The following is a 27354-nucleotide window of genomic DNA, read 5'->3' as shown; positions in this document are numbered from 1 at the left end:
TTCCCCATTTATGATACTATATTCCAAGACAATAGGGCCCCTCTTCACATAGCTCACACAGTCCAGGACTAGTTTTATGAGCATGAGGTCGAATTGACCACCTCTCGTGGCTACTGCTGTCACCGATCTCAATATAATTTAGCCTTTTTTGTCTGCTTTGGAGAGAAGAGTGTGTGATCGCTACCCACCTCCATCATTGTTAACTGAACTTACCACTAATTTGCAGAAAGTAAGGTATAAGAATACCTTGAAAACCACACAGTACTTGTGTTTATCCGCTCCGAAACGACTGGAAGCGTTTTGAGTGGCAACGAGTTTTCTACTCCGTATTAGACATGGTAATATCCTGTATTTTTTGTATTTCCGTATTTTTGCTCATCCTCTGTGAGAGTTCACTGTATTACAAACACGCCATTCGTCTCGATTGTAAGATAAAATGCGAAAAGAGATTTCTGATGCTGCACTTGTTGCAAACCAGTTTCTTGGTGCAGTTTTTATATTTTTCAGAAAGAGTACAATGCATATTAGTCACACGTCTCGTCCTTCCCTCTCATTTTGTAATATTAAGACATAATATATGGTAGAAGAATATACCTCCTATACACTTGTCACAGTCAGTACGACAGGTGTACTCATTCATAGTCCACAGAAAGACAATAGGATGCGGTCACTGCCAAAAGCACCTCACCACTAACTTTGGCACCAAGGTTTCTCATCACCTATGGAATATTGAAAGGTTCCATGCCCTCTTTTGCATGTCTACTCTCATTTTCTTCAATTTTACTAATGTTCTATGTCACTGCATGGTGGTAAAAGACCGAATAAGGTTATTTTAATGGGAGTATTTGTACTGAGAGCTCAAAAAATACTTTTCACTTGATTCCTAAACATGCTGGGTTAGTTCCCTGGGTGGCCTGTGCGAGGGAAGCATCGGAGGACGCGGCACACGGAATTTCCGGTTGGGGGCTGCACTTCCCTGAATTCTGAGGAGTTTGTACAATAGGCTGAAGCGCCTGGCGGGACGACTGACGTCGGTCGAGTTTCGTCTGTTGTATGCAGGGCGAAACGACCTGCGAGGCGTCAGAGTGTCGCCGCAGTTTATGTGTTTACCGTTCCGGCGCGTCCGGAACGAAGATTCCTGGCACCAACTGACTGCATTGTCCTCATGATTCTGAGAATATTTGTGGACTGTACCCTGCTGGGTGCGACTGTCTGGCGCCGGATGGCTGGTGGTCTAGGCATGTGGTTTTCGTAGCCGGTTAAACGGCAAGTTCAGTGACCTCAGCTGAATAGCAGAGGCATGATTGGTCAACTCAGACTGAGGCTAGCTGATGGCATAAAGCTCTTCTCGAAATTGGGGGGAACAGTCTCTGTTGGCGTGAATGATGTTCTGAGACAGTGTGGGGGAATTCTGGAATCAGCACTGAATGCTGATTCGCGGTTTTAGAGAGTAGTAGGGAGTTCAGCAATGTTGGCTTCGCTCTTGCGTTGCGCGGGCGCAGGAATTCGGGATCTGATCTTCGTCTGAGTCGGGCAGTCTTTCGACTTAGTCGCGCTTTTTTGGCAGAACTGAGAATTCTCGGACAGCCTTCGAGACCAGGGGTTGAAACAGAGTTACTGCACAGCAGAAGTAGGCGCCTACATCATCAGAACGCTGCCTACTGACGACATGCTGCAGATTTCAGGTCTGGTACAACATTTTGCGGCTCCGGCATTGTAAGACTTTATCAATTTTATACTGAATCCCTCAGCAGCATGCGAGCTCGCTTTGCTACAAGTCCACCTTGCTTGCTTCTCTATGTGATCCCATTTGGGCTCTCACTGCTAATTGCAATACTGCTATATATTTGGGAGATAAATATTTGATTCATTAGGACCTCCAGTCATTATTGTAAATCTATTGCATCATAGAGAGTAGGAGCCCCTTGTTCTCGAGCCAACTCTTGTTCTCATAATAGTTCAGTGTACCCTATCCTTTAACCTACATTAGAAGAAGCAAGGCAGTTAATGGAAGAGGCCTTACCCACACAATTTGATACAATTGAAATTCCACCCACCTCTCCTTCTGAAATTAGGAAGATAATAAACTCTCTCAAGAATAAAAGCTCACATGGAATTGATGGCATTTCCAGCAGGATAATAAAGGCTTGTTCCCAAGAAATAAGTGGGATTCTTAGCCACATATGCAATAGCTCTCTGAAGCAGGGCATTTTCCCAGATAGATTGAAGTATGTCATTGTTAAACCACTGCATAAAAAAGGGGATACGACTGATGTCAACAACTACTGCCCAATCTCTCTTCTGACTGCCTTATCCAAAATTCTTGAAAAAGTAATGAATTGTAGAGTAGCTTCACACTTTTATAAAAATAAAGTTTTAATAAAATGTCAGTTTGGTTTCCAGAAGGGTTTCTCAACGGAAAATGCTATGTAAACTTTCACTAATGAAATATTAAATGCTCTGAGTAACCGAAAGTCACCCGTTGGGATTTTCTGTGATCTATCAAAGGCTTTTGATTGTGTAAATCATGGATACTTCTAGATAAGCTCAAGTACTGTGGTATGAATGGGACAGCGCTCAAATGGTTTAAATCACATCAAACTGGAAGAGTGCAGGAAGTTGAATTAAGCAGTTCCCATAATTTACTAAGAACTGGTGATTTCTCAAACTGGGGAACAATCAAGAATGGGGTGCCGCAAGGTTCGATCTTGGGTCCTCTGCTGTTCTTAATATATATTAATGACTTGCCATTCTACATTCACGAAGATGCAAAGCTGGTACTTTTTGTCGATGATACAAGTATAGCTATCACACCCGACAGACTAGAATTAACTGGTGAAATTGTAAAGGATGTTTTTCAGAAAATCATTAGGTGGTTCTCTGCAAATGGGTTCTCATTAAACTTTCACAAAACACAGTATATATAGTTCCACACAGAAAATGGAATGACCCCATTAATAAATATAGACTTCGGTCAGAAATCGTTAGCTAAGGTAGAATACTCAAAATTTCTAGGTGTATGCGTTGATGAGGGGTTGAACTGGAAAAAACACACGGAGGATCTGCTGAAACGTTTGAGTTCAGCTACTTATGCTATTAGGGTCATTGCAAATTTTGGCGATATACATCTAAGTAAATTAGCTTACCACGCCTATTTTCATTCTCTGCTTTCGTATGGCATCATATTCTGGGGTAACTCATCATTGAGTAAAAGAGTGTTGATTGCACAAAAGAATCAGAATAAGTGCTGGAGCTCATCCAAGATCATCCTGCAGACACTTAGTTAAAGAGCTAGAAATCTTCACTGTAGCCTCACAATATATGTATTCACTTACGAAATTTGTTATTAACAATCCGAACGAATTCAAAAGTAATTGCAGTGTACATGGCTACAACACTAGGAGAAAGGATGATCTTCACTACTCTAGGTTAAATCTAACTTTGGCTCAGAAGTGGGTAAATTATGCTGCCACAAAAGTCTTTGGTCACTTACCTAATAGCATCAGAAGTCTGACAGATAGCCATATAGCCTTTAAAAGGGAATTAAAAGAATTTCTTAATGGCAACTCCTTCTACTCATTAGATGAATTTTTGGATATAGTAAGTGGGTAATTTCCCAACCTCCACAAAAAAATTTTAAAAATTGAGTGTCATGTAATATTTTGCCTAACGTAATATCTTGTATAGACACCTTTTATTAACCTGACACGTTCCCCATCATCTCGAAGTGTCGCATTCATGATCTATGGAACAAGTACTAATCTAATATAATCTACTGTGTGCGTCGACAATCATGTGCATTTATGTTCTGATGTATAATAAATCTCATTGTAATATTTAATCCGCATATCATTTCGTAGATATATGCAGAATCCCATTTCCTGTTGTTTATTATGATAAAGTTCTCTTTTTTTCTGAGTAGCTTACGATTTGTATTAAATTATTGTGAGTGTGCACTCCTTATTTTACAAACTAGCAGGGTCCACCATCATTTTCTTCCGTTGCCGTTGTGCGCATAATCAATTAGGTGGTAGATAAGGAGGGGGTCGAGTGCATGTCTCGTTGTCATGCAAAATTCGTCTGAATTAAAGAGGTACAAACTCTTCTCCACTCCGGCACCTCGCAAAATGAATGTACTACATGATAATACAATTCTTAAATCTGAAAAAAACTTTAGGTAAATACTATAAATTGTAGCAATCTCGATAAGTTATTCTAATATATTCAAACAAGTCGACAGCAGATGACTTTTATTGTATTTAATGTACAGTGTCGGTGGTAGAAAAAGAGTCAAAAGTAATCGCAGAAAGTGAATAATTTGGGAGTTTGTCGTAGCTACACAGATGAGAAGTGCTGATTATCCCCGCTGAGACTGTTAATTCTCCAGTGTAGTTGCTGAACTGTTAGCTCACACATTGTCAGGTTTATGACTAGAGAGTAGGCAGTGAGCTGACGCTGATTTCTGGCAGCACGGAGACGACCTTCTGGAACTCACTGACTTCACAGCAATAGCTGAAACCTTTCGTCTGGTCGTTGGATTCCCAAGTGACCCAGCTGAGTTTGCTGCACACGTCGGGACACAGGTAGTAGTCGTCTCCGGGGTCGGAAACATACGGATTGTTGATACCGATCAGAGCTACGCCCGCGTCGTTGGCTGCGTCGTGCACCAACTTCCAGTACAGCTTCGGCACGGGGATCTGCTTGGTGTCAGCCACCAGGTACAGCTCTGTCTCCACGCCGTCCACGTTGGGCAGCGTGGCGACGCCGTATGTTCCAGTGTATACCGTCAGGTCGGCACCTTTCTTGCGCGCGTAGTAGCGTACGTTGCTCTCCACCGTTTCCCAGTTGGCACCATTGAAGGTCTGCCACTGGGGTGCCGCGTTGAGGAACCAGAAGGTGGCGGTCTGCTGCGAGCCGAACACCCAGTCGGCCTTGGCAGACATGTGGCCCCTAGACAAGTAGTAGTCGCCAGACGTGACGTACTGGTCCCCCAGCTCGCTCGAACCGAGTATCTCCGAAATAGTCTCGCGCTGTTTGTTCTTTGTGTACGCCGTGTTTACGTCTATGTCGCCGAAGAAGTCGCCTTGCTGTGAACAAAAGAATTTCAAAATGGCTGGTTACAATGCCTGTGCTTTTACATTGTTTGCATCTTCACACCACAATGTCCTTCACACATGCATGTCTGAAGGAAGAGACAGTGTTCTGATTAGAACGGTGATAAATGTTGCGAAATGAATTCGCGTTCTGTTAATCCGAATTGATGTCAGCTGTTTGCGACACAAGAAAATTTGTCGAGACTCGAACTCAGATTTCCCGCTTGTCGCGAGCGGTCGCCTTAACCATTGCGGCTATCTGAACGCGCCTCGAGGACCGATCCAAACGTCCAAATCTCACGTAGCAAAAATTTATGAATCGAGTCCCGGTCCGATACAAATTTTTATGTCTCACAAATAGCTGACGTCAGTTCGATCGGATTCACGATATACGAATCCGTTTCCTAATAGAATGAGATTTTCACTCTGCAGCGGAGTGTGCGCTGATATGAAACATCCTTGCAGATTAAAACTGTGTGCCAGACCGAGACTCGAACTCGGGACCTTTGCCTTTCGCGGACAAGTGCTCTACCATCTCAGACACCCAAGCACAACTCAAGCCCCGTCCTCACAGCTTTACTTCTGCCAGTATCTCGTCTCCTACTTTCCAAAGTTTACAGAAGCTCTCCTGCGAACCTTGCAGAGCTAGCACTCCTGAAAGACAGGATATTGCGGAGACATGGCTTAGCCAGCATCTGTAAAGTTTGGAAGGTAGGAGACGAGATACTGGCAGAAGTAAAGCTGTGAGGACAGGGCGTGAGTCGTGCTTCGGTAGCTCAGATGGTAGAGCACTTGTCCGCGAAAGGCAAAGGTCCCGAGTTGGAGTCTCGGTCCGGCACACAGCTTTAATCCGCCAGGAAGTTTAGTTTCCTAATAGTTCAAAAGTTTCCTATGTTGAACTAGTTCGACTAGGCAAAATGGCTCTGAGCACTATGGGACTTAACATCTATGGTCATCAGTCCCCTACAACTTAGAACTACTTAAACATAACTAACCTAAGGACAACACACAACACCCAGTCATCACGAGGCAGAGAAAATCCCTGACCCCGCCGGGAATCGAACCCGGGAACCCGGGCGCGGGAAGCAAAAACGCTACCGCACGACCACGAGCTGCGGACTTGACAAACGGACAACTTTTTGATTATATGTTCCACCAGATCTGTCGCATCGGAGTCTCGCACCTTCTACTGACGTTCTGCGTTCCTTAATTACAGGTATATGGGAAACACTGCAATAACGAGTTTTTCCTCCATTCGCTTCGACAATACCCGATCGATCATTGGGGCTGGTGTTTCGAGAAGGAAAACAAGTGGGATACGTCAAGTGTCTCCCTAACGACGGCAGTGGAGAGGATTCAGATTTCTATCTATTTTTCTAATTTCCAGTGCGGAAATATTTGTTTCTCTTACACATACGGGTTTTACTTCAGAAATGACTGAATACGTCGCCCCAAGAAGGAATTATTCAAATAGGACGGAAATCGGTAGGTGTGATATACGAGTACAGACAGTTTCAGAAAAATTGGATGGTTTATTCAGGAGAAAGAGCCTTACAAACTGAGCAAGTCCACAACGCGTTGGTCCACCTCTGGCCCTTATGCAAACAGTTATTAGTCTTGGCATTTATTGACAGAGTTACTAGACGTCCTCCTGAGGGATATCGTGGCAATTCAGAGGTGGACCGATGCGTTATGGACTCGCGCAGTTTGTAAAGCTCTCTTTCTTGAATAAATATTCCATTTTTCTCAAACTGTAACCATTTGTTTGTTTATACATGTACATCACGTCAACCGATTTCCGTCCCATTCAGGTAATTCCTTTGTGGTGAGTACTGTTTTTGTCATAGAGTGTATCTTCCCATTCATGGCAAATGTCTACAGAAGATGACAGGGAGATGAAAGGCGTCTAAAACACATGAATAAGTTCGTGAATTCTACCGGAAGAACACGTGGCCAGGTTCTCGCTAGTGCCACCTGCTGGAGGAATGGGAGTTTAATTTCAATCCTGACTTTCTAATTTAGGTATTTCACAGTTTCTTTACATCACATTACGTACGATCTAAGTGAGCTTTTTCGACAAGCCGAGGGCCGTGGTCCGATTCTCTGCCCCAGATTTGTCCGTTCCGAGCTAGCTGCAAGCCTTTTATGACCAAAAAATCGCTCGATTTTGAACATTAAGCATTCCGCTTTCCTTCCATTCAGACTCCAACAACACAGTAGCCAAGGGGCTACGCAGCTAAAAGTCTCTATCCAAACTACGAGTTATCGTCAAACGAAGCCATCTACATTCATATTATTACCCTTAGAAAGGATACAGGTGTAACTCGTTACCCCACTTGATTACTTACGTTTTGAGGATGTTTATTTTTTATATTGGTAGACCTGATGCTTAATGTATTATCAGCTATGCCCCAGATGCATTTTTTGCTGGCTGCGTTCAACAAATTACTCCTATCGAAGAGGAGAACCATATATGTTGGGGTAAGGAGTTATCCCTGTATCCAACTACATAAGTACATTTCAGTTATAATTTTGAATTTCGGATTATAGCGGCTAGCATTAGCGTGAAATTAATAGGTGCGAACCAAGGTAGCGTTCTAAATATGCGAAAGAATGAGTTGGAAGCAGATAGCCAATATGACAACAATCAATTTGAAGATAATGTTGAAGTTCTCTCAGATCATGGAAGTGTTACTTCTTAGCGTCAATTGTTCGACATAAACGATATTAATGATACTGAGGATCAGCAATATACATTTAAGAGCCAAAGAAACTGTACACCTGTCTAATGTTGTGTATGGCCCCCGCAAACACGCAGAAGTGTCACGGCGTGGTATGGACTTGACTAACGTCTGAAGTAGCGCTGGAGGGAACTGACACCATGAATCCTGCTGGACTGTCCATAAATCCGTAAGAGTACGAGTGTGTGAAGATCTCTTCTGAACAACACGTTGCAAGCCACCCCAGATATGCTCAATAATGTTCATGCCTGGGGAGTTTGGTGGCCAGCGGAAGTGTTTAAATTCAGAAGAGTGTTCCTAAAGCCACTATGGACGTGTAGGGTGTCGCATTGTCCTGCTGGAATTGCCCAAGTCCGTCGGAATGCACAATGGACATGAATGGACGCATATGATCAGCCAGGATGCTTACGTACGTGTCAACTATCAGAGTCGTATCTAGATGCATCAGGAGCCCATATCACTCTAACTTCACACGCGCAACACCATCACAAAGCCTCCACCAGCTTGAATAGTCCCCTGCTAACACGCAGGGCCCATGGATTCATGAGGGTGTCTCCATACCCGTACACGTCCAGCCGGCCGATACTATTTGAAACAAGACTCGTGCGGCCAGGCAATGTGTTTCCAGTCATCATCAGTCCAAATTCTGTGTGTACCGCCCAGGCTAGGCGTAAAGCAAGTAGGACTTCGGCTCCGAAAGCCCATATCGATGATATTTCATTGAATGGCTCGCACGCTGACACTTGTTGATGGTCCTGCATAGAAATCTGCAGCAATTTGTGGAAGGGCTGCACTTCTGTTACGTTGAACGATTCTCTTCAGTCGTCGTTGGTCCCGTTCTTGCAGGATCTTTTTCCGGAGGCAGCGATGTCGGAGATTTAATGTTTTAGCGGTTTCCTGATATTCACGGTACACTCCTGAAATAGTCGTACTGGAAAATTCACACTTTATCGCTACCTCGGAGATGCTGTGTCCCATCGCTCGTGCGCGTTCAAACTCACTTAAAACCTGATAACCTGCCATTTCAGCAGCAGTAAGCGATCTAAGAACTGCGCCAGACACTTGTTGTCTTATATAGGCGTCCCCGACCGCAGTGCCGTGTTCCGTCTATCTCTGTATGTGAATACGCATGCCTACACCAGTTTCTTTGGCGCTTCAGTATACATGTAAGAAGAATGTTTATGTGTCGTACGAAGGAACCTCCCAAAACTAGAACAATCACCAGAAACATAATAGTCAGAATTCCGAGTGTCAAGGAACGGCAAAGGCTCTTTCTATATAGAGGAATTCTTGGAATGTACTGTTCGATGACGATATCTTCCATCAAATTGTAGCCCACACCAACCAAGAAATTGAGAGACATAAGCTGAAGTACAAACATTCTGGACATGTTGAAGCAACTGATAAGGAGGGAATATGTTCCCTTATTTTAACTCTGTAAATCTCTTGAGTACGAAAGGACTCCTATTTGTACATGAATGATATGTTTTCGAAATAAGGACCCAGAATGTACAAGTGTATCATGACTGAGTCAAGATTTAGGTGTCTACCCAACTGTACAATGTTCCATGACAAGAAGTAAGAAATCAAGATGCAAGTTTTGTCCAATTCCGTGTATCTGGCAAACTTCCGTACAGATTTGTATTACATGCTATACACTCTATCTCCACTGTACAGATGAAGAATAATGACTTGGCTTTAGAAGTCACTGCCTTTTTCGGGTGTATATAGCTTCTAAATCCGGTAAGTGCGGGCTGAAAATAGTAACTTTGCGGGACAGTAGAACCTTTTATATGATCAGTGAGTTCCCTATATTGGGAAAGAAGCAAGAGGGCCTCAAGAGCCTATAGCTGTTCATTTAGTAAAGTCATCGACTAGTTCAATTCACGGGACCAATCTTAATATAACGATGAGCAATTAGTTCACATCTACTCAGTCAGCAGAGGGTATGCTGAAAAATCATAAATTCGCAGTTGTGGGAACAGTCAGACACAACAAGAAAGAGATACCTCCTTCCTCTTTGCGAACAGAAAGGATGAATTGCTGCAATCGCTGTTTTGCTATCGCGAGAAGCTGATTCTTGTATCATTCACGACACTAAATATCAGAAGCTGTTATTTTACTCTCAAAAATACAGTCAGGCAACTCAATAAGTTAAGAGACCAAGAAACCGAAAATATCGAAGTTTTATAACAGTAAAAAGGAGGGTTAGATACTTTGGACCAAATGGCGTATTGCTACACGGTGCCACGCAAAACCAGAAGTTGGTCTCTGAGGTTTGCTTACGTTTGTTGGATCAGGCGGGAATAAATGCAGTGGTACTGTTCATGGCAAGAAGTAATAACAGAAAAGATTACAAGAAGACAATATTTGTATCAACTTGGGCTTCAGATGTAGCAGGAACGTATGATGAGAAAGCTGACCAGAAACATGCCTACTGAGCTTCGCTCAAACATTCGGGATCGACTAAACATCTAAAAGGACAGCTGAAGTACCTAAAAAGATTAATAAAAGTGCTGTTGTCACTAGTTGTCTGCCTCGTGATGACTGGGTGTTGTGTGACGTTCGAAGCAATTGATCGGCGTCTTAGGGAGCACGGAACATTCCAGCCTATGACTCGCGACTGGGGAAGACCTAGAACGACGAGGACACCTGTAATGGACGAGGCAATTCTTCGTGCAGTTGACGTTAACCCTAATGTCAGCGTCAGAGAAGTTGCTGCTGTACAAGGTAACGTTGACCACGTCACTGTATGGAGAGTGCTAAGGGAGAAACAGTTGTTTCCGTACCATGTACAGCGTGTGCAGGCACTATCAGCAGCTGATTGGCCTCCACGGGTACACTTCTGCGAATGGTTCATCCAACAATGTGTCAATCCTCATTTCAGTGCAAATGTTCTCTTTACGGATGAGGCTTCATTCCTACGTGATCAAATTGTAAATTTTCACAATCAACATGTGTGGGCTGACGAGAATCCGCACGCAATTGTGCAATCACGTCATCAACACAGATTTTCTGTGAACGTTTGGGCAGGTGATGTCTTGATTGGGCCCCATGTTCTTCCACCTACGCTCAATGGAGCACGTTATCATGATTTCATACGGGATACTCTACCTGTGCTGCTAGAACATGTGCCTTTACAAGTACGACAAAACATGTGGTTCATGCACGATGGAGCTCCTGCACATCTCAGTCGAAGTGTTCGTACGCTTCTCAACAACAGATTTGGTGACCGATGGATTGGTAGAGGCGGACCAATTCCATGGCCTCCACGCTCTCCTGACCTCAACCCTCTTGACTTTCATTTATGGGGGCTTTTGAAAGCTCTTGTCTACGCAACCCCGGTACCAAATGTAGAGACTCTTCGTGCTCGTATTGTGGACGGTTGTGATACAATACACCATTCTCCAGGGCTGCATCAGCGCATCAGGGATTCCATGCGACGGAGGGTGGATGCATGTATCCTCGCTAACGGAGGACATTTTGAACATTCCCTGTACCAAAGTGTTTGAAGTCACGCTGGTACGTTCTGTTGCTGTGTGTTTCCATTCCATGATTAATGTGATTTGAAGAGAAGTAATAAAATGAGCTCTAACATGGAAAGTAAGCGTTTCCGGACACATGTCCATATAACATATTTTCTTTCTTTGTGTGTGAGGAATGTTTCCTGAAAGTTTGGCCGTACCTTTTTGTAACACAGCCACATAATCAAATTGTGTAAACAGTATTGTCGTGTAACTCACCATCCAGTTGGGTCTAGGGAAGCCGCTTTGGTAGCCACCGATGCCAGCCACTATGGTCTCTTGCGCGTAGAGCGTCGTCAGTCGCGTGTCATCGAAGCAGATGTCGATGAGCTTGACAAAACCGGTGGATAGCTCGAAGCCGATCTGCAGTAGCGGGTAGACGCCGGCAGAGGCGCCACAGGTCTGCTGCGTGTCACGTTGCGAGCTGTCTGGGAGGGAGCTGCACTTCAGGTCGCTCAGCGCGTAGCTGCGCCCGTCCACCGAGAACGTCGTGCCGGACACGCACGTCGCTGTCGCCTGCACACACGCAATACAGCGGTCTCTTGAAAATAAATCTCGAATGGTTACTATCTGTTGAGAAAACAAGTATCAGATTCCCTTTTCCTGCGTTTTCTTGTCAGTTCAAAAACGGAAACGGACGGAAACATTTAACAGGCTAGGAGATGGAGGGGATAGGGGTGAATTGTCGTCATAATTCGAAACTATGTGCATAAAACTAGGAATTACTTCAGGTGACAACGAGAAGCATGAACAAAATATTAACAGGTTTCAGGTTGCGAGACACTGGTGGTCTGTATGTATATTACATATTAAAATGGAACGTGTGACAAATTACAGATCCGCACATGTCGGATTCAGTGCCCTAAATTCATTCAACATCATGGTCGATATTACGTCCAGCCTCGTTGTCAAGTATGTGGAGTCCAGAAATCCTGTGTACTCGGTTTGCTAGACAAACATTCAAACAAATCGTATTAATGAGTTTTATTACAAAAAGTAAATTACAATACTTAATTTTTGCAACTACACATATGAGTCTCAAGCAAAGGGTTACATACGAAATAATGAATCTTTTTCAGTATCAACAACTCCAAGTCTGTGGTACATAGAAAGTACAAGCGGAGCATCTAGAGTTGACACCTCTATCCAACTCGCTAACATTGCAGCTGCTATTCAACTGGGCGTTACCAGTCTATCGCGGCCCTCTTCACACAGGGTGCGGTGCTGCCGCGTTTTCGTCCTGGAGAGGGGCAGGTCAGCGTGCGATTGTTTGACGGCTTCTCGTAGCCATCTCTTCTCTATCGTTCCCGACTATGGCGCCGGCTCTTGACTTTACGCCGTAACAGTCGATAGCCTTTCTGCAGCGTATTTGACCTCTTTCAGTATTTAGTAAAGCTCAGTTCGTAGTAATCACGTAAAACAAAAGTAGTATCTAGTGTTCACCAAGGAAGTCTGCTTTTGCTAATCTACGCAAACGACTTAAGACACAACCTGAGCAGCCCTCTGTGATCGTTTGCAGCTTATTCTGACATTCACAGTCTTGTAAAGTCGTCAGAAGACCAAATTCAATTGCAAAATGATTCAGATGAGATTTATGTATCGCTTGAAAGTGGTAATTGACTGTAAAAATGAAAAGTGTGAAGTCATCCACATGGGTGCTAAAAGGAATCAGCTAAATTCGATTACATGATAAATCACACAGATCTAATGGCTGTAAATTCAACTAAATACTTAGGCATTATAATTACGAATAACTTTATTTGGGACTGACACATGGATAATCTTGTTGGTAAAGCAAACGAAAGACTGCGATTTATTGCCTGAACGCTTAATAAATGCAACAGGTCTCCTAAAGATACTCCTTACACTAACACCTGTCCGCTCGCTTCTGGAATACTGCTGTGCGGTGTGGGTTCCACATCAGATAGGATTGATCGGTGGACACAGAAAAAGTTGAAAGAGGGACAACTCGTTTTGTATTATTACGAAATAGAGGACAAGGTGCCACGAATAAAAACGCGAATTGCAGTGGCAATTGTTTCATTGTGACAGCATTTTCTAATGAACTTTAACTCACCAGATTCATCCTAAGAGTGTGAAAATTTTTTTTTTATGCCCACCTACTTAGGGGTCATCATAATGAAATAAGAGAATTCAGAGCTCTCACAGAAAGATTTAAGTGTTCGTTTTCCCCGCCCTCTTAGAGAGTGAAGTGGTAGTATAATAGCTCGAAGGTGGTTCGATGAACCCTCCGTCAGACACTTAATTCTGAATTTTGCAGAATAATCTCATCTATGTAGATTAAGATGCCCGACATCAGAAATAACTAGATCCAACACATGACAAATGTGTGAGTTTCTCATTAATCATTGATGACCTACATGAACAGGGATTAATTTTCCCTAACACAAGCAAGGAAATTCGATGTGTCAGTCAACGCATTTCTTTGGGGTCAGAAAACAGGTCTGATGAAGGGATAACCCGTAATGGCACATTACGCACACTCTCCGAATTATTTTTGAATCTGACTACTGATACCTTGTTTCCAGCTTCTCTAGCTACAGTTTCTTTGACCCTGACCTCTTGCGTATAACTAAGCAGTGGAAATCACTTCTGGAACTTTTTCACGAGATTTAGCATTGTTTGGACTTGAACCATGGAATAGGAGAACATCAGCAAAGACGAGAATCAATGCGACTGAGATGTGAAATATAGAAGGACTTAAAGATTAGGGTACTGATAAAGTAAGTTGTGATTCTCCGCAGAATCGGCAAGGAAAGGAGTATTTGGAGAACAATAAGAAGGAAAAGGGACAGGATGGTATTACATGTGTTAAGATAACAGGGAATAACTTCCGTGGTTGGTGAGAGAGCTGCATGAGGTAAAAACTATAGGGGAAGACAGAGGTTAGGATAAACCCAACAAATAAATGATAATGTTGGATGAAAGTTGTGCTCTGAGGAGAACAGGTTGACACAGCAGTGAAATTCGTAACTTGCCACATCGGATCAGTCAGAAGACTGAAAACCCAAAATAAGAGAAAGAAGACTAAAAATGACGCTCTCCATTCATTACCTAAAACTAAGAAAAACGAGATTCTTGCTTGTTAGGACGAAGTGGTATAGCCTGATGTAATTAAAAAACTTACAACTGCGGATTGAGTTCGACTTTATTAACTTACTTACATATTACATCCATCAACATATACGAGGGTTGACTGAAAAGCAATGCCTCCACCTTCGTAACTCTTCAATAGTTGGCAGCATTGGTATGCGGCAGGTACTACACTCCTGGAAATGGAAAAAAGAACACATTGACACCGGTGTGTCAGACCCACCATACTTGCTCCGGACACTGCGAGAGGGCTGTACAAGCAATGATCACACGCACGGCACAGCGGACACACCAGGAACCGCGGTGTTGACCGTCGAATGGCGCTAGCTGCGCAGCATTTGTGCACCGCCGCCGTGAGTGTCAGCCAGTTTGCTGTGGCATACGGAGCTCCATCGCAGTCTTTAACACTGGTAGCATGCCGCGACAGCGTGGACGTGAACCGTATGTACAGTTGAAGGACTTTGAGCGAGGGCGTATAGTGGGCATGCGGGAGGCCGGGTGGACGTACCGCCGAATTGCTCAACACTTGGGGCGTGAGGTCTCCACAGTACATCGATGTTGTCGCCAGTGGTCGGCGGAAGGTGCACGTGCCCGTCGACCTGGGACCGGACCACAGCGACGCACGGATGCACGCCAAGACCGTAGGATCCTACGCAGTGCCGTAGGGGACCGCACCGCCACTTCCCAGCAAATTAGGGACACTGTTGCTCCTGGGGTATCGGCGAGGACCATTCGCAACCGTCTCCATGAAGCTGGGCTACGGTCCTGCACACCGTTAGGCCGTCTTCCGCTCACGCCCCAACATCGTGCAGCCCGCCTCCAGTGGTGTCGCGACAGGCGTGAATGGAGGGACGAATGGAGACGTGTCGTCTTCAGCGATGAGAGTCGCTTCTGCCTTGGTGCCAATGATGGTCGTATGCGTGTTTGGCGCCGTGCAGGTGAGCGCCACAATCAGGACTGCATACGACCGAGGCACACAGGGCCAACACCCGGCATCATGGTGTGGGGAGCGATCTCCTACACTGGCAGTACACCACTGGTGATCGTCGAGGGGACACTGAATAGCGCACGGTACATCCAAACCGTCATCGAACCCATCGTTCTACCATTTCTAGACCAGCAAGGGAACTTGCTGTTCCAACAGGACAATGCACGTCCGCATGTATCCCGTGCCACCCAACGTGCTCTAGAAGGTGTACGTCAACTACCCTGGCCAGCAAGATCTCCGCATCTGTCCCCCATTGAGCATGTTTGGGACTGGATGAAGCGTCGTCTCACGCGGTCTGCACGTCCAGCACGAACGCTGGTCCAACTGAGGCGCCAGGTGGAAATGGCATGGCAAGCCGTTCCACAGGACTACATCCAGCATCTCTACGATCGTCTCCATGGGAGAATAGCAGCCTGCATTGCTGCGAAAGGTGGATATACACTGTACTAGTGCCGACATTGTGCATGCTCTGCTGCCTGTGTCTATGTGCCTGTGGTTCTGTCAGTGTGATCATGTGATGTATCTGACCCCAGGAATGTGTCAATAAAGTTTCCCCTTCCTGGGACAATGAATTCACGGTGTTCTTATTTCAATTTCCAGGAGTGTAGCTTGCTCGGTAGCCTCTTCTCTACAACTCCAGCTGGCGGGAAGCCTTAGCGTTGAACAGTTGTGTTGTAACAGTCTAAAGTAAGGAACGTTGCGCAGACGGTCGGTCAATGCGATTTAAGCAACGTGCAGTCATTGAATTCTTGCCAGCAGAAAGTGTCACCCCAAAGGAGATTCATCAAATTGCATTGACTGATCGTCTACGGAGGGTTCCATACTTTACACTGTAACAACACAATTGTCCAATGTTAAGGCTTATCGCCAACTGGAGCTATAGAAAAGAGGCTACAGAACAAGCCAACAGCCACATTCATAGGGCCGTACGAAAGTGTCCCTGATTTTACAGGTACACAGACATCCTACCGCACCTCACTTGACGCACCAAATCAACCATTCTTTATCCAGTTAAAATGTCTGGGGGTATGTGCAACTGTGGTTAAAAATCAGCAATTAGCATACCCAAAATTTAGCAGCTTACCAATGAACGGCATCAGCTGAGTATGGCATACCTGAAGAAGCTTGTGGAATTTCTTCTTCACTGAACAGGGTTCATTATTAAGGCTAGAGGCGATGTTACACGGTATCAATTTGTTATCTCCTGGTGTGACTAACTTTTTGTCCAGTGTGTTTATGCTGGTTTCAGGGAAGCGATAAAATTATTTGACAGTCTTTCACATGAATACATATTTCAAGATCACTAATTCCATCAATAAATTACATGTAACCAAGATTAAACCAAGTATCATTTTAGAAAATGTACTTTACGGTATGAAATATGTTTCAAATTCTGTAAAGATCAATGCTGTCTTTACTTCACTGAAATGAAACTGTCTGCTTGCCGACGTTTTGGTGCAGATTACATGATCAGTCATATAGACACATTATCTCATTGTCTGATAGGCCTGTTTCACTTGGTGGTGTGGGAAGATTTCAGTTATATTACATCATGGTCAGACAGGGATTCCGAAATCTCAATATAATAGTGATAAAGAGTAGACTGAAGTTTAAGACATTCGTCAGGAAGAATCAATGCGCAAAGAAGTGGGATACGGAAGTACTACGCAATGACGAGGTACGGTTGAAGTCCTCTAAGATACAGCAATAAGGAATAGCTCAGTAGCCAGAACAGTTGAAGAGGAATGGACATCTCTAACAAGGGCCATCACAGAAGTTGGGAAGGAAAACATAGGTACAAAGAAGGTAGCTGAGAAGAAACCATGGGTAACAGAAGAAATACTTCAGTTGATTGATGAAAGGAGGAACTCAGAAATAGAGAAATACAAGTCGCTGAGGAATGAAATAAATAGGAAGTGCAGGGAAGCTAAGATGAAATGGCTGCAGGAAAAATGTGATGAAATTGAAAAAGAAATGATTGTCGGAAGGAAAGCACAGAGCATATTTTACTCCTACCTCTAGTGACAACGAAAATAAAAACCTTTACCACAGAAAGTAAAAAGAAACAACATGATTTTCTAATAAAAACGAAACTTGTCTTGTACACTTAGGACAGAAAAAAATAAAGATAATCACGTGTGCCGAAATTTATCCCAAATGTTTGTAAATTTTAGAGCACTCTGCTTCTCTTTTCAAGACCCTAGATTGTCGTTAATAAAAGAAATTTATTCCATAATACGACAATAGGTGTTTCAAACTCTTGACAGATTATTAATTGTTGTGGCGTAACAAGACAGCTACGACACACTGAAGTAGCCGAAAGGCACGCTTTATCTCTCTTAGGCTAGATAGAGGTCTGAAACAGAATACGTAATAAATGGTAACAAGAAAAATACGTAGCTGCTATTATATTTAACTTTTAGTTCTTGTTGTATACATCGTTCTTGATGAGACATTTCATACGATAACTATCAAACTATGTAAGGCTAATGGCGCCTTGCTAGGTCGTAGCCATGGACTTAGCTGAAGGCTATTCTAACTGTCTCTCGGCAAATGAGAGAAAGGCTTCGTCAGTATAGTCGCTAGCAATGTCATCCGTACAACTGGGGTCGAGTGCTAGTCCGTATCTCCAGACCTCCCTTGTGGTGGCGCTTGGTCTGCGATCACACAGTGGCGACACGCGGGTCCGACATGTACTAAATGGACCGCGGCCGATTTAAGCTACCACCTAGCAAGTGTGGTGTCTGGCGGTGACACCACATTAATGACGCTGAAAAACTCTCGCTTGTTGTAGTAGAGTATTAATGATGCTGAAAAACACTCGCTTCGTGTCGTAGACTGCACACAGAATAACGTGCCCAGTAGATACGCAGTCAGCAGGTCTCACGTAGGGTGGATGGTGGTTGTGGGGGTTGTGGGCAGGCGCAGCAGGCGAAATGCCGAGCACCAGAGGGAAGGAGCCGCACTAAACTGGAGCTTACACTGACATACTTTGTAAGTATTAAGTGGAGCCCCTACATGCCCATAATCGCGTGGTGACCGTAGAAAAAGATCTACTGCCACCTCTGCTTTGGTTGGGGGCTAAGAAGAATTTCTCCGGAAATGCAACAAAAGCAACGATTTATTGTGGCCCAGCTTGTTAATCATTTGTAACTTTCAGAGAAGCGTCATGAGTGGCGAATTGTAACCTACGTTTCTCTTATTGCCATGTTTAAGTCTGCATCTTTTGCCAAAACACAGCGGAGTTTACAGAATGTCACCTCACTGACGTGTTGTGCAGACGCAGAGAATTCTGAAACAGTGGTTTATTAAGTGAGGAACTGAGGAGAAGTAACATCAATAGCGTATGATAAAGTTCGTCTCCGTCACCAAACTAAAAAAATGTGTTCAGTGTTCAAATGTGTGTGAAATCTTAAGGGACTTACCTGATAAGGTCATCAGTCCATAAGCTTACACACTACTTAACCTAAATTATCCTAAGGACAAACACACGCACCTATGCCCGAGGGAGACCTCGAACCTTCGCCAGGACTAGCCGCACAGTCAATGACTGCAGCGCCCAAGACCGCTCGGCTAATCTCGCGCGGCTAAATGTGTAATATCTTCACCTAATTTGTTCCAAAATCCACAGCATTTCTCGTTTCACCGCTTATTGATGGCCTTTACAAATTACGTTCTTTCATCGAAAAAGTCCGTCGTTAGTGCAATAACACAGTAGGTAATGAAGTTATGCATAGTAACCAAATGGCAAAAGACTTTTTCTTCGCGTGGTGCCATTTGCCAAAAAGTCATTTCGATACCTCAATGTTATGCATATTGCACTCTGGCTTCAGGCTGGCACGCTCGATCGCAAACGAGTGTACTATATCAGATCAATTTTCTCTAGATTCTTGACAGATTCAGACTTCCACCAGTCTATAAAAAAATTCAATACGTCAGCTAAATTCCATATGCAGCAACGTACACTACTGGCCATTAAAACTGCTACACCACGAAGATGACGTGCTACAGGCGCGAAATTTAACCGACAGGAAGAAGATGCTGTGATACGCAAATGATTAGCTTTACAGAGCATTCACACAAGGTTGGCGTCGGTGGCGACACCTACAACGTGCTGACATGAGGAAAGTTTCCAACCGATTTCTCATACACAAACAGCAGTTGACGGCGTTGCCTTGTGGAACGTTGTTGTGACGCCCCGTGTAAGGAGGAGAAATGCGTACCGTCACGTTTCAGACTTTGATAAAGGTCGGATTGTAGCCTATCGCGATTGCGGTTTATCGTATAGCGACATAGCTGCTCGCGTTGGTCGAGATCCAATGACTGTTAGCAGAATATGGAATCGGTAGGTTCAGGAGGGTAATACGGAACGCCGTGCTGGATCCCAACGGCCTCGTATGACTTAGGAGTCGAGATGACAGGCATCTTATCCGCATGGGCTGTAACGGATCCTGCACCCATGTCTCAATCCCTGAGTCAAGAGATGGGGACATTTGCAAGACAACAACCATCTGCGCGAACAGTTCGACGACGTTTGCAGCAGCATGGACTATCAGCTCGGAGACCATGGCTGTGGTTACCCTTGACGCTGCATCATAGACAGGAGCGCTTGCGATGGTGTACTCAAAGACGAACCTGGGTGCACGAATGGCAAAACGTCATTTTTTCGGATGAATCCAGTTTCTGTTTACAGCATCATGATGGTTGCATCCTTGTTTGGCGACATCGCACATTGGAAGCGTGTATTCGTCATCGCCATACTGGTGTATCACCCGGCGTGATGGTGTGGGGTGCAACGTCTCGGACACCTCTTGTTCGCATTGACGGCACTTTGAACAGTGGACGTTACATTTCAGATGTGTTACGACCCGTAGCTCTACCCTTCATTCGATCCCTGCGAAACCCTACACTTCAGCAGGATAATGCACGACAGCATGTTGCAGGTCCTGTACGGGCGGCGTTTCTGGATACAGAAAATGTTCGATGGCTGTCCTGGCCAGGACATTCTCCAGATCTCTCACCAACTGAAGACGTCTGGTCAATGGTGGCCGAGCAACTGGCTCGTTACAATACGCCAGTCACTACTCTTGATGAACTGTGGTATCATGTTGAAGCTGCATGGGCAGCTGTACCTGTACACACTATCCCAGTTCTGTTTGATTCAATGCCCAGGCGTATCAAGGCCGTTATTACGGCCAGAGGTGGTTGTTCCGGGTACTGATTTCTCAGGGTCTATGCACCCAAATTGCTTGAAAATGTAATCACATGTCAGTTCTAGTATTACATATTTGTCCAATGAATACCCGTTTATCATCTGCATTTCTTCTTGGTGTAGCAATTTTAATGGCCAGTAGTGTATTATGTAATACACATCAAACGCAAGACCACAAAGACCCCTATTATTCATTGCAAACGTTTTAGAATTTCGGGCAGTGTCTTACATTGATATATTACTATAACTATGACCGTTAACGAAATAAAGGGCACGTCCTCACGAGGCTGACATGTAAAACTGTGAGTAAAGCAAAAATGTAACTTTCTCACTGAGTAGTTTCTCTAAAATCGTCAGAGGAAGATTGCAGGGCGTGCGCCTCGATTCTGCCGTCGTCGATCGGCCGAAATCGGTAAAACAATGTCGGCCTCCCCTTCTGAAGAAACGAATGAACACGTCCAGCGCTTCGGACGAAAATTTATCACTGCGCCTCGTACACCGTATCCTGTGCGGACTCTACAGTTAGTTGCCGGAAACTTCGAAGCTTAAACCGGGCACGTGATGTAGCGGGTGTCCACGCGGTGTAACTGGGTCGTAACGCGCTCGCCGCCTCACCTCTGCGACGCCCAACACAGTGAGGACGTTGCCGGAGCCCGTGCAGGCGAGGTTGAGTTGGTCGCCCTCCTGCAGCGTCAGCAGCTCGCTAGACACTTCCGGCTCCCAGAAGCCCTTCGCGTCGGCGCTGCCGCCCGGCAACAGGAACAGTGGCTGCGGATCCGGGAACGCTGACTCGTCGTTAATGTCCACCGAGCAGCCTCCTGCTCGTCCTGGGGCATCGGCGGGGCGCGTCATTGAAAGGAAAATGCAAAAAATCAAAAATCAAAAAGAAATTGAACCTAAAAAGGTTTCTGTACTCCAGTCGGTAAAACGGTACCCTAGTAATATTACTTTGTTGTTTGTCCATCTGTCTGCTTTCTGTCTCTCCGATTGTTAAGACCCCTCTTTCCCAGAAAAGGATACAGAAATCTCACATACACATCTACGTCCTTTGGCAGTATGAAGTTAAGTTTCTAAGTGAATTCATTCAAAAGATACTGCCATGTATGTCACATGTTTCGGTACTCACAAATTTAGTCGTCAGTTTTAAATTTAATTTTCCAAGTCAGCTGCTAATAACTTTATTATATTTCATACAATCGGCCTATTTCGGCAATATTGGTATTTCGAAGTACACCTGCGAATATTACAGTTGCGATATTTGTACGTATTGTGAACAGCACATGTATACTTACATCTGGCTGGCCGTCATTGATGAATCCTTTGGTCAGGTTTTCTGTTTTTATAATGGTAAAAGAAAGTCACGTAATATTTGACAGTTGTCAATGACGCTGTGTGTTTACAAACTGATTATAACCAGTCAGTGGTACGTATCCAAAGGCCACTCCCCCGTGGACCTAGAATCATGAACTTGATAGGAAACAAGTTTTCACAGTACAGGATAAGGAAAATATCCGAAAATTTGTAATTAATCACATAAAAAATATCAATATTTTGAACATGAATGACATGCCAGAGAGCTTCATTATTTGGTGTTTTTACAATGTGAAATTATGTTACACGTTTTTACTGAATAAGACAGATTTACATCTGTCGAAATCATGGTAAGAGGTTGAATAAAACCACCTTATGTTGCAATTCCTCGGCTACTCTGGATTTATTTATGATAAAAAAATTTTCTTTCTGTCATTTGTTGTGCACCTATCTGTCTTTCCTCCCTTTCTTAGAAACAAGTAGAGATATCACGTTGCAATTTATGTCAGATGCTGTGATAAGGTCTATGTTTCCTTGGTATTGCCAACACTTTAAGGTTCTAAATCAATGCAAACAGAAGATGCAGCGGTCTGTAAAGACCCCTTCTTCTCAGGAACAGATAGAAGTATAAAGTTGAAATTTATGTCTAATACTAAGTTCTATGGCCCTTGACGGGGCAAATAATTTAAACTTCTGCCAGTAGAAGCCGGCCAGAGTGGCCGAGCGGTTCTAGGCGCTTCAGTCTGGAACCGAGCCACCGCTACGGTCGCAGGTTCGAATCCTGCTTCGGGCATGGATGTGTGTGATGTCCTTAGATTAGTTAGGTTTAAGTAGTTCTAAGTTCTAGGGGACTGATGACCTCAGATTTTAAGTCCCGTAGTGCTCATAGCCTTTTGAACCATTTTGTCAGTACAATAACAGGGTATGGCCATATTTGTCACTTATCAAAACATATGGTTCAAATGGCTCTGAGCACTATGGGACTCAACTGCTGAGGTCATTAGTCCCCTAGAACTTAGAACTAGTTAAACCTAACTAACCTAAGGACATCACAAACATCCATGCCCGAGGCAGGATTCGAACCTGCGACCGTAGCGGTCTTGCGGTTCCAGACTGCAGCGCCTTTAACCGCACGGCCACTTCGGCCGGCATCAAAACATATAGAGAAACTATCTATTTGTATGTGGGGCCTGGTGGCCTAGTGATAAAGCCTGTGTGAGGATACCGAGAAGTCTCGTGATAGAATTTCGGTCGTACCACAGACTTTTTGGCATTCGCTTTAATCTAGCCTTCACCTCTCAACGTTGTGAGGAGTCACCGGAAACAACAGGCGATTCGGACTACGTGTTAAGCTGTAGGTACCCTTTTCTCAGTTGGGTAATTGCTGTAAGTTACGGACACACAATTCACTTTTTTTAGGGGAGGGGGTTATCTACACTCTCACTAAACCAATATATTGTTGCACATTTCTCATTTTATAAATTTAAATCTTTTTAAAGAATATTCAGAGTTAGAAAACAATAGCACAGTGTGGAAATTTTTATCACATACGTAAGTTGTGAGTAAACAAGTTGCATTATGACAAAACTTTGTCAAAACACATAAAATCCTATGTATAACCGAAATTTTGTATGTTATTTCTTTTATGTCTGCCTGGAGTAGCAAACATAAGTTGGAATTGGTAGCAGGACGTGACCGGGGTGTGACGCAAGATCTGATGGCCGAGAAAAGATTAGTTTCAAAGTAAGGCGACAGCAATCAGGAAGATTACTTATCTTTATTCTCCACACTGAAGCAGACACCGTCTATTGCAAGTTCTAAGCCCAAGGTTGTCATATAAGATCTGTTGTTGTTGTGGTCTTCAGTCCTGAGACTGGTTTGATGCAGCTCTCCATGCTACTCTATCCTGTGCAAGCTTTTTCATCGCCCAGTACCTACTGCAACCTACATCCTTCTGAATCTGCTTAGTGTATTCATCTCGTGGTCTCCCTCTACGATTTTTACCCTCCACGCTGCCCTCCAATACTAAATTGGTGATCCCTTGATGCCTCAGAACATGCCCTACCAACCGATCCCTTCTTCTGGTCAAGTTGTGCCACAAACTTCTCTTCTCCCCAATCCTATTCAATACTTCCTCATTAGTTACATGATCTACCCATCCAATCTTCAGCATTCTTCTGTAGCACCACATTTCGAAAGCTTCTATTCTCTTCTTGTCTAAACTATTTATCGTCCATGTTTCACTTCCATACATGGATACACTCCATACGAATACTTTCAGAAATGACTTCCTGACACTTAAATCAATACTGGATGTTAACAAATTTCTCTTCTTCAGAAACGCTTTCCTTGCCATTGCCAGTCTACATTTTATATCCTCTCTACTTCGACCATCATTAGTTATTTTGCTCCCCAAATAGCAAAACTCCTTTACTACTTTAAGTGCCTCATTTCCTAATCTAATTCCCTCAGCATCACCCGACTTAATTAGACTACATTCCATTATCCTTGTTTTGCTTTTGTTGATGTTCATCTTATATCCTCCTTTCAAGACACTGTCCATTCCATTCAACTGCTCTTCCAAGTCCTTTGCTGTCTCTGACAGAATTACAATGTCATCGGCGAACCTCAAAGTTTTTATTTCTTCTCCATGAATTTTAATACCTACTCCGAATTTTTCTTTTGTTTCCTTTACTGCTTGCTCAATATACAGATTGAACAACATCGGGGAGAGGCTACAACCCTGTCTTACTCCCTTCCCAACCACTGCTTCCCTTTCATGTCCCTCGACTCTTATAACTGCCATCTGGTTTCTGTACAAATTGTAAATAGCCTTTCGCTCCCTGTATTTTACCCCTGCCACCTTTAGAATTTGAAAGAGAGTATTCCAGTCAACATTGTCAAAAGCTTTCTCTAAGTCTACAAATGCTAGAAACGTAGGTTTGCCTTTCCTTAATCTTTCTTCTAAGATAAGTCGTAAGGTCAGTATTGCCTCACGTGTTCCATTGTTTCTACGGAATCCAAACTGATCTTCCCCGAGGTTGGCTTCTACTAGTTTTTCCATTCGTCTGTAAAGAATTCGTGTTAGTATTTTGCAGCTGTGACTTATTAAGCTGATAGTTCGGTAATTTTCACATCTGTCAACACCTGCTTTCTTTGGGATTGGAATTATTATATTCTTCTTGAAGTCTGAGGGTATTTCGCCTGTTTATACATCTTGCTCACCAGATGGTAGAGTTTTGTCAGGACTGGCTCTCCCACGGCCGTCAGTAGTTCCAATGGAATATTGTCTACTCCGGGGGCCTTGTTTCGACTCAGGTCTTTCAGTGCTCTGTCAAACTCTTCACGCAGTATCGTATCTCCCATTTCATCTTCATCTACATCCTCTTCCATTTCCATAATATTGTCCTCAAGTACATCGCCCTTGTATAGACCCTCTATATACTCCTTCCACCTTTCTGCTTTCCCTTCTTTGCTTAGCACTGGGTTTCCATCTGAGCTCTTGATATTCATACAAGTCGTTCTCTTATCTCCAAAGGTCTCTTTAACTTTCCTGTAGGCGGTATCTATCTTACCCCTAGTGAGATAGGCCTCTACATCCTTACATTTGTCCTCTAGCCATCCCTGCTTAGCCATTTTGCACTTCCTGTCGATCTCATTTTTGAGACGTTTGTATTCCTTTTTGCCTGTTTCACTTACTGAATTTTTATATTTTCTCCTTTCATCAATTAAATTCAATATTTCTTCTGTTACCCAAGGATTTCTACTAGCCCTCGTCTTTTTACCTACTTGATCCTCTGCTGCCTTCACTACTTCATCCCTCAAAGCTACCCATTCTTCTTCTACTGTATTTATTTCCCCCATTCCTGTCAATTGCTCCCTTATGCTCTCCCTGAATCTCTGTACAACCTCTGGTTCTTTTAGTTTATCCAGGTCCCATCTCCTTAAATTCCCACCTTTTTGCAGTTTCTTCAGTTTTAATCTACAGGTCATAACCAATAGATTGTGGTCAGAGTCCACATCTGCCCCTGGAAATGTCTTACAATTTAAAACCTGGTTCCTAAATCTCTGTCTTACCATTATATAATCTATCTGATACCTTTTAGTATCTCCAGGGTTCTTCCATGTATACAACCTTCTTTCATGATTCTTAAACCAAGTGTTAGTTATGATTATGTTGTGCTCTGTGCAAAATTCTACCAGGCGGCTTCCTCTTTCATTTCTGTCCCCCAATCCATATTCACCTACTATGTTTCCTTCTCCCCCTTTTCCTACACTCGAATTCCAGTCACCCATGACTATTAAATTTTCGTCTCCCTTCACAATCTGAATAATTTCTTTTATTTCATCATACATTTCTTCAATTTCTTCGTCATCTGCAGAGCTAGTTGGCATATAAACTTGTACTACTGTAGTAGGAGTGGGCTTCGTATGTATCTTGGCCACAATAATGCGTTCACTACGCTGTTTGTAGTAGCTTACCCGCATTCCTATTTTCCTATTCATTATTAAACCTACTCCTGCATTACCCCTATTAGATTTTGTGTTTATAACCCTGTAGTCACCTGACCAGAAGTCTTGTTCCTCCTGCCACCGAACTTCACTAATTCCCACTATATCTAACTTCAACCTATCCATTTCCCTTTTTAAATTTTCTAACCTACCTGCCCGATTAAGGGATCTGACATTCCACGCTCCGATCCGTAGAACACCAGTTTTCTTTCTCCTGATAACGACATCCTCTTGAGTAGTCCCCGCCCGGAGATCCGAATGGGGGACTATTTTACCTCCGGAATATTTTACCCAAGAGGACGCCATCATCATGTAATCATACAGTAAAGCTGCATGCCCTCGGGAAAAATTACGGCTGTAGTTTCCCCTTGCTTTCAGCCGTTCGCAGTACCAGCACAGCAAGGCCGTTTTGGTTATTGTTACAAGGCCAGATCAGTCAATCATCCAGACTGTTGCCCTTGCAACTACTGAAAAGGCTGCTGCCCCTCTTCAGGAACCACACGTTTGTCTGGCCTCTCAACAGATACCCCTCCGTTGTGGTTGCACCTACGGTACGGCTATCTGTATCGCTGAGGCACGCAAGCCTCCCCACCAACGGCAAGGTCCATGGTTCATGGGGGGGGGATATAAGATCTATACAATAACAAATGGTTCAAATGGCTCTGAGCACTATGCGACTTAACTTCTGAGGTCATCAGTCGCCTAGAACTTAGAACTAATTAAACCTTACTAACCTACGGATGTGTGTGATGTCCTGCCCGAGGCAGGATTCGAACCTGTGACCGTAGCGGTCGCTCGGCTCCAGACTGTAGCGCCTAGAACCGCACGGCCACTCCGGCCGGCCTATACAATATCACTT

General features: G+C 43.9%; 1 protein-coding gene across 1 annotated transcript in view; it reads right to left on the bottom strand.

The window, feature by feature from the left end:
- LOC126419359 (uncharacterized) overlaps positions 1-27354 on the bottom strand; it is a 190065-nt gene that overhangs the window by 154163 nt on the left and 8548 nt on the right. The window contains 4 exon segments of the mRNA XM_050086581.1: positions 4269-4335; positions 4432-5087; positions 11578-11874; positions 21288-21499. Coding sequence (XP_049942538.1) covers positions 4269-4335; positions 4432-5087; positions 11578-11874; positions 21288-21499 — 1232 coding nt within the window.

Source organism: Schistocerca serialis, chromosome 1 (assembly GCF_023864345.2).
Source record: "Schistocerca serialis cubense isolate TAMUIC-IGC-003099 chromosome 1, iqSchSeri2.2, whole genome shotgun sequence".
In the NCBI taxonomy this organism is placed as follows: domain Eukaryota; kingdom Metazoa; phylum Arthropoda; class Insecta; order Orthoptera; family Acrididae; genus Schistocerca; species Schistocerca serialis.
The sequence above is the reverse complement of the archived record's forward strand: the minus strand, read 5'-3'. Positions and strand labels throughout refer to the sequence as shown.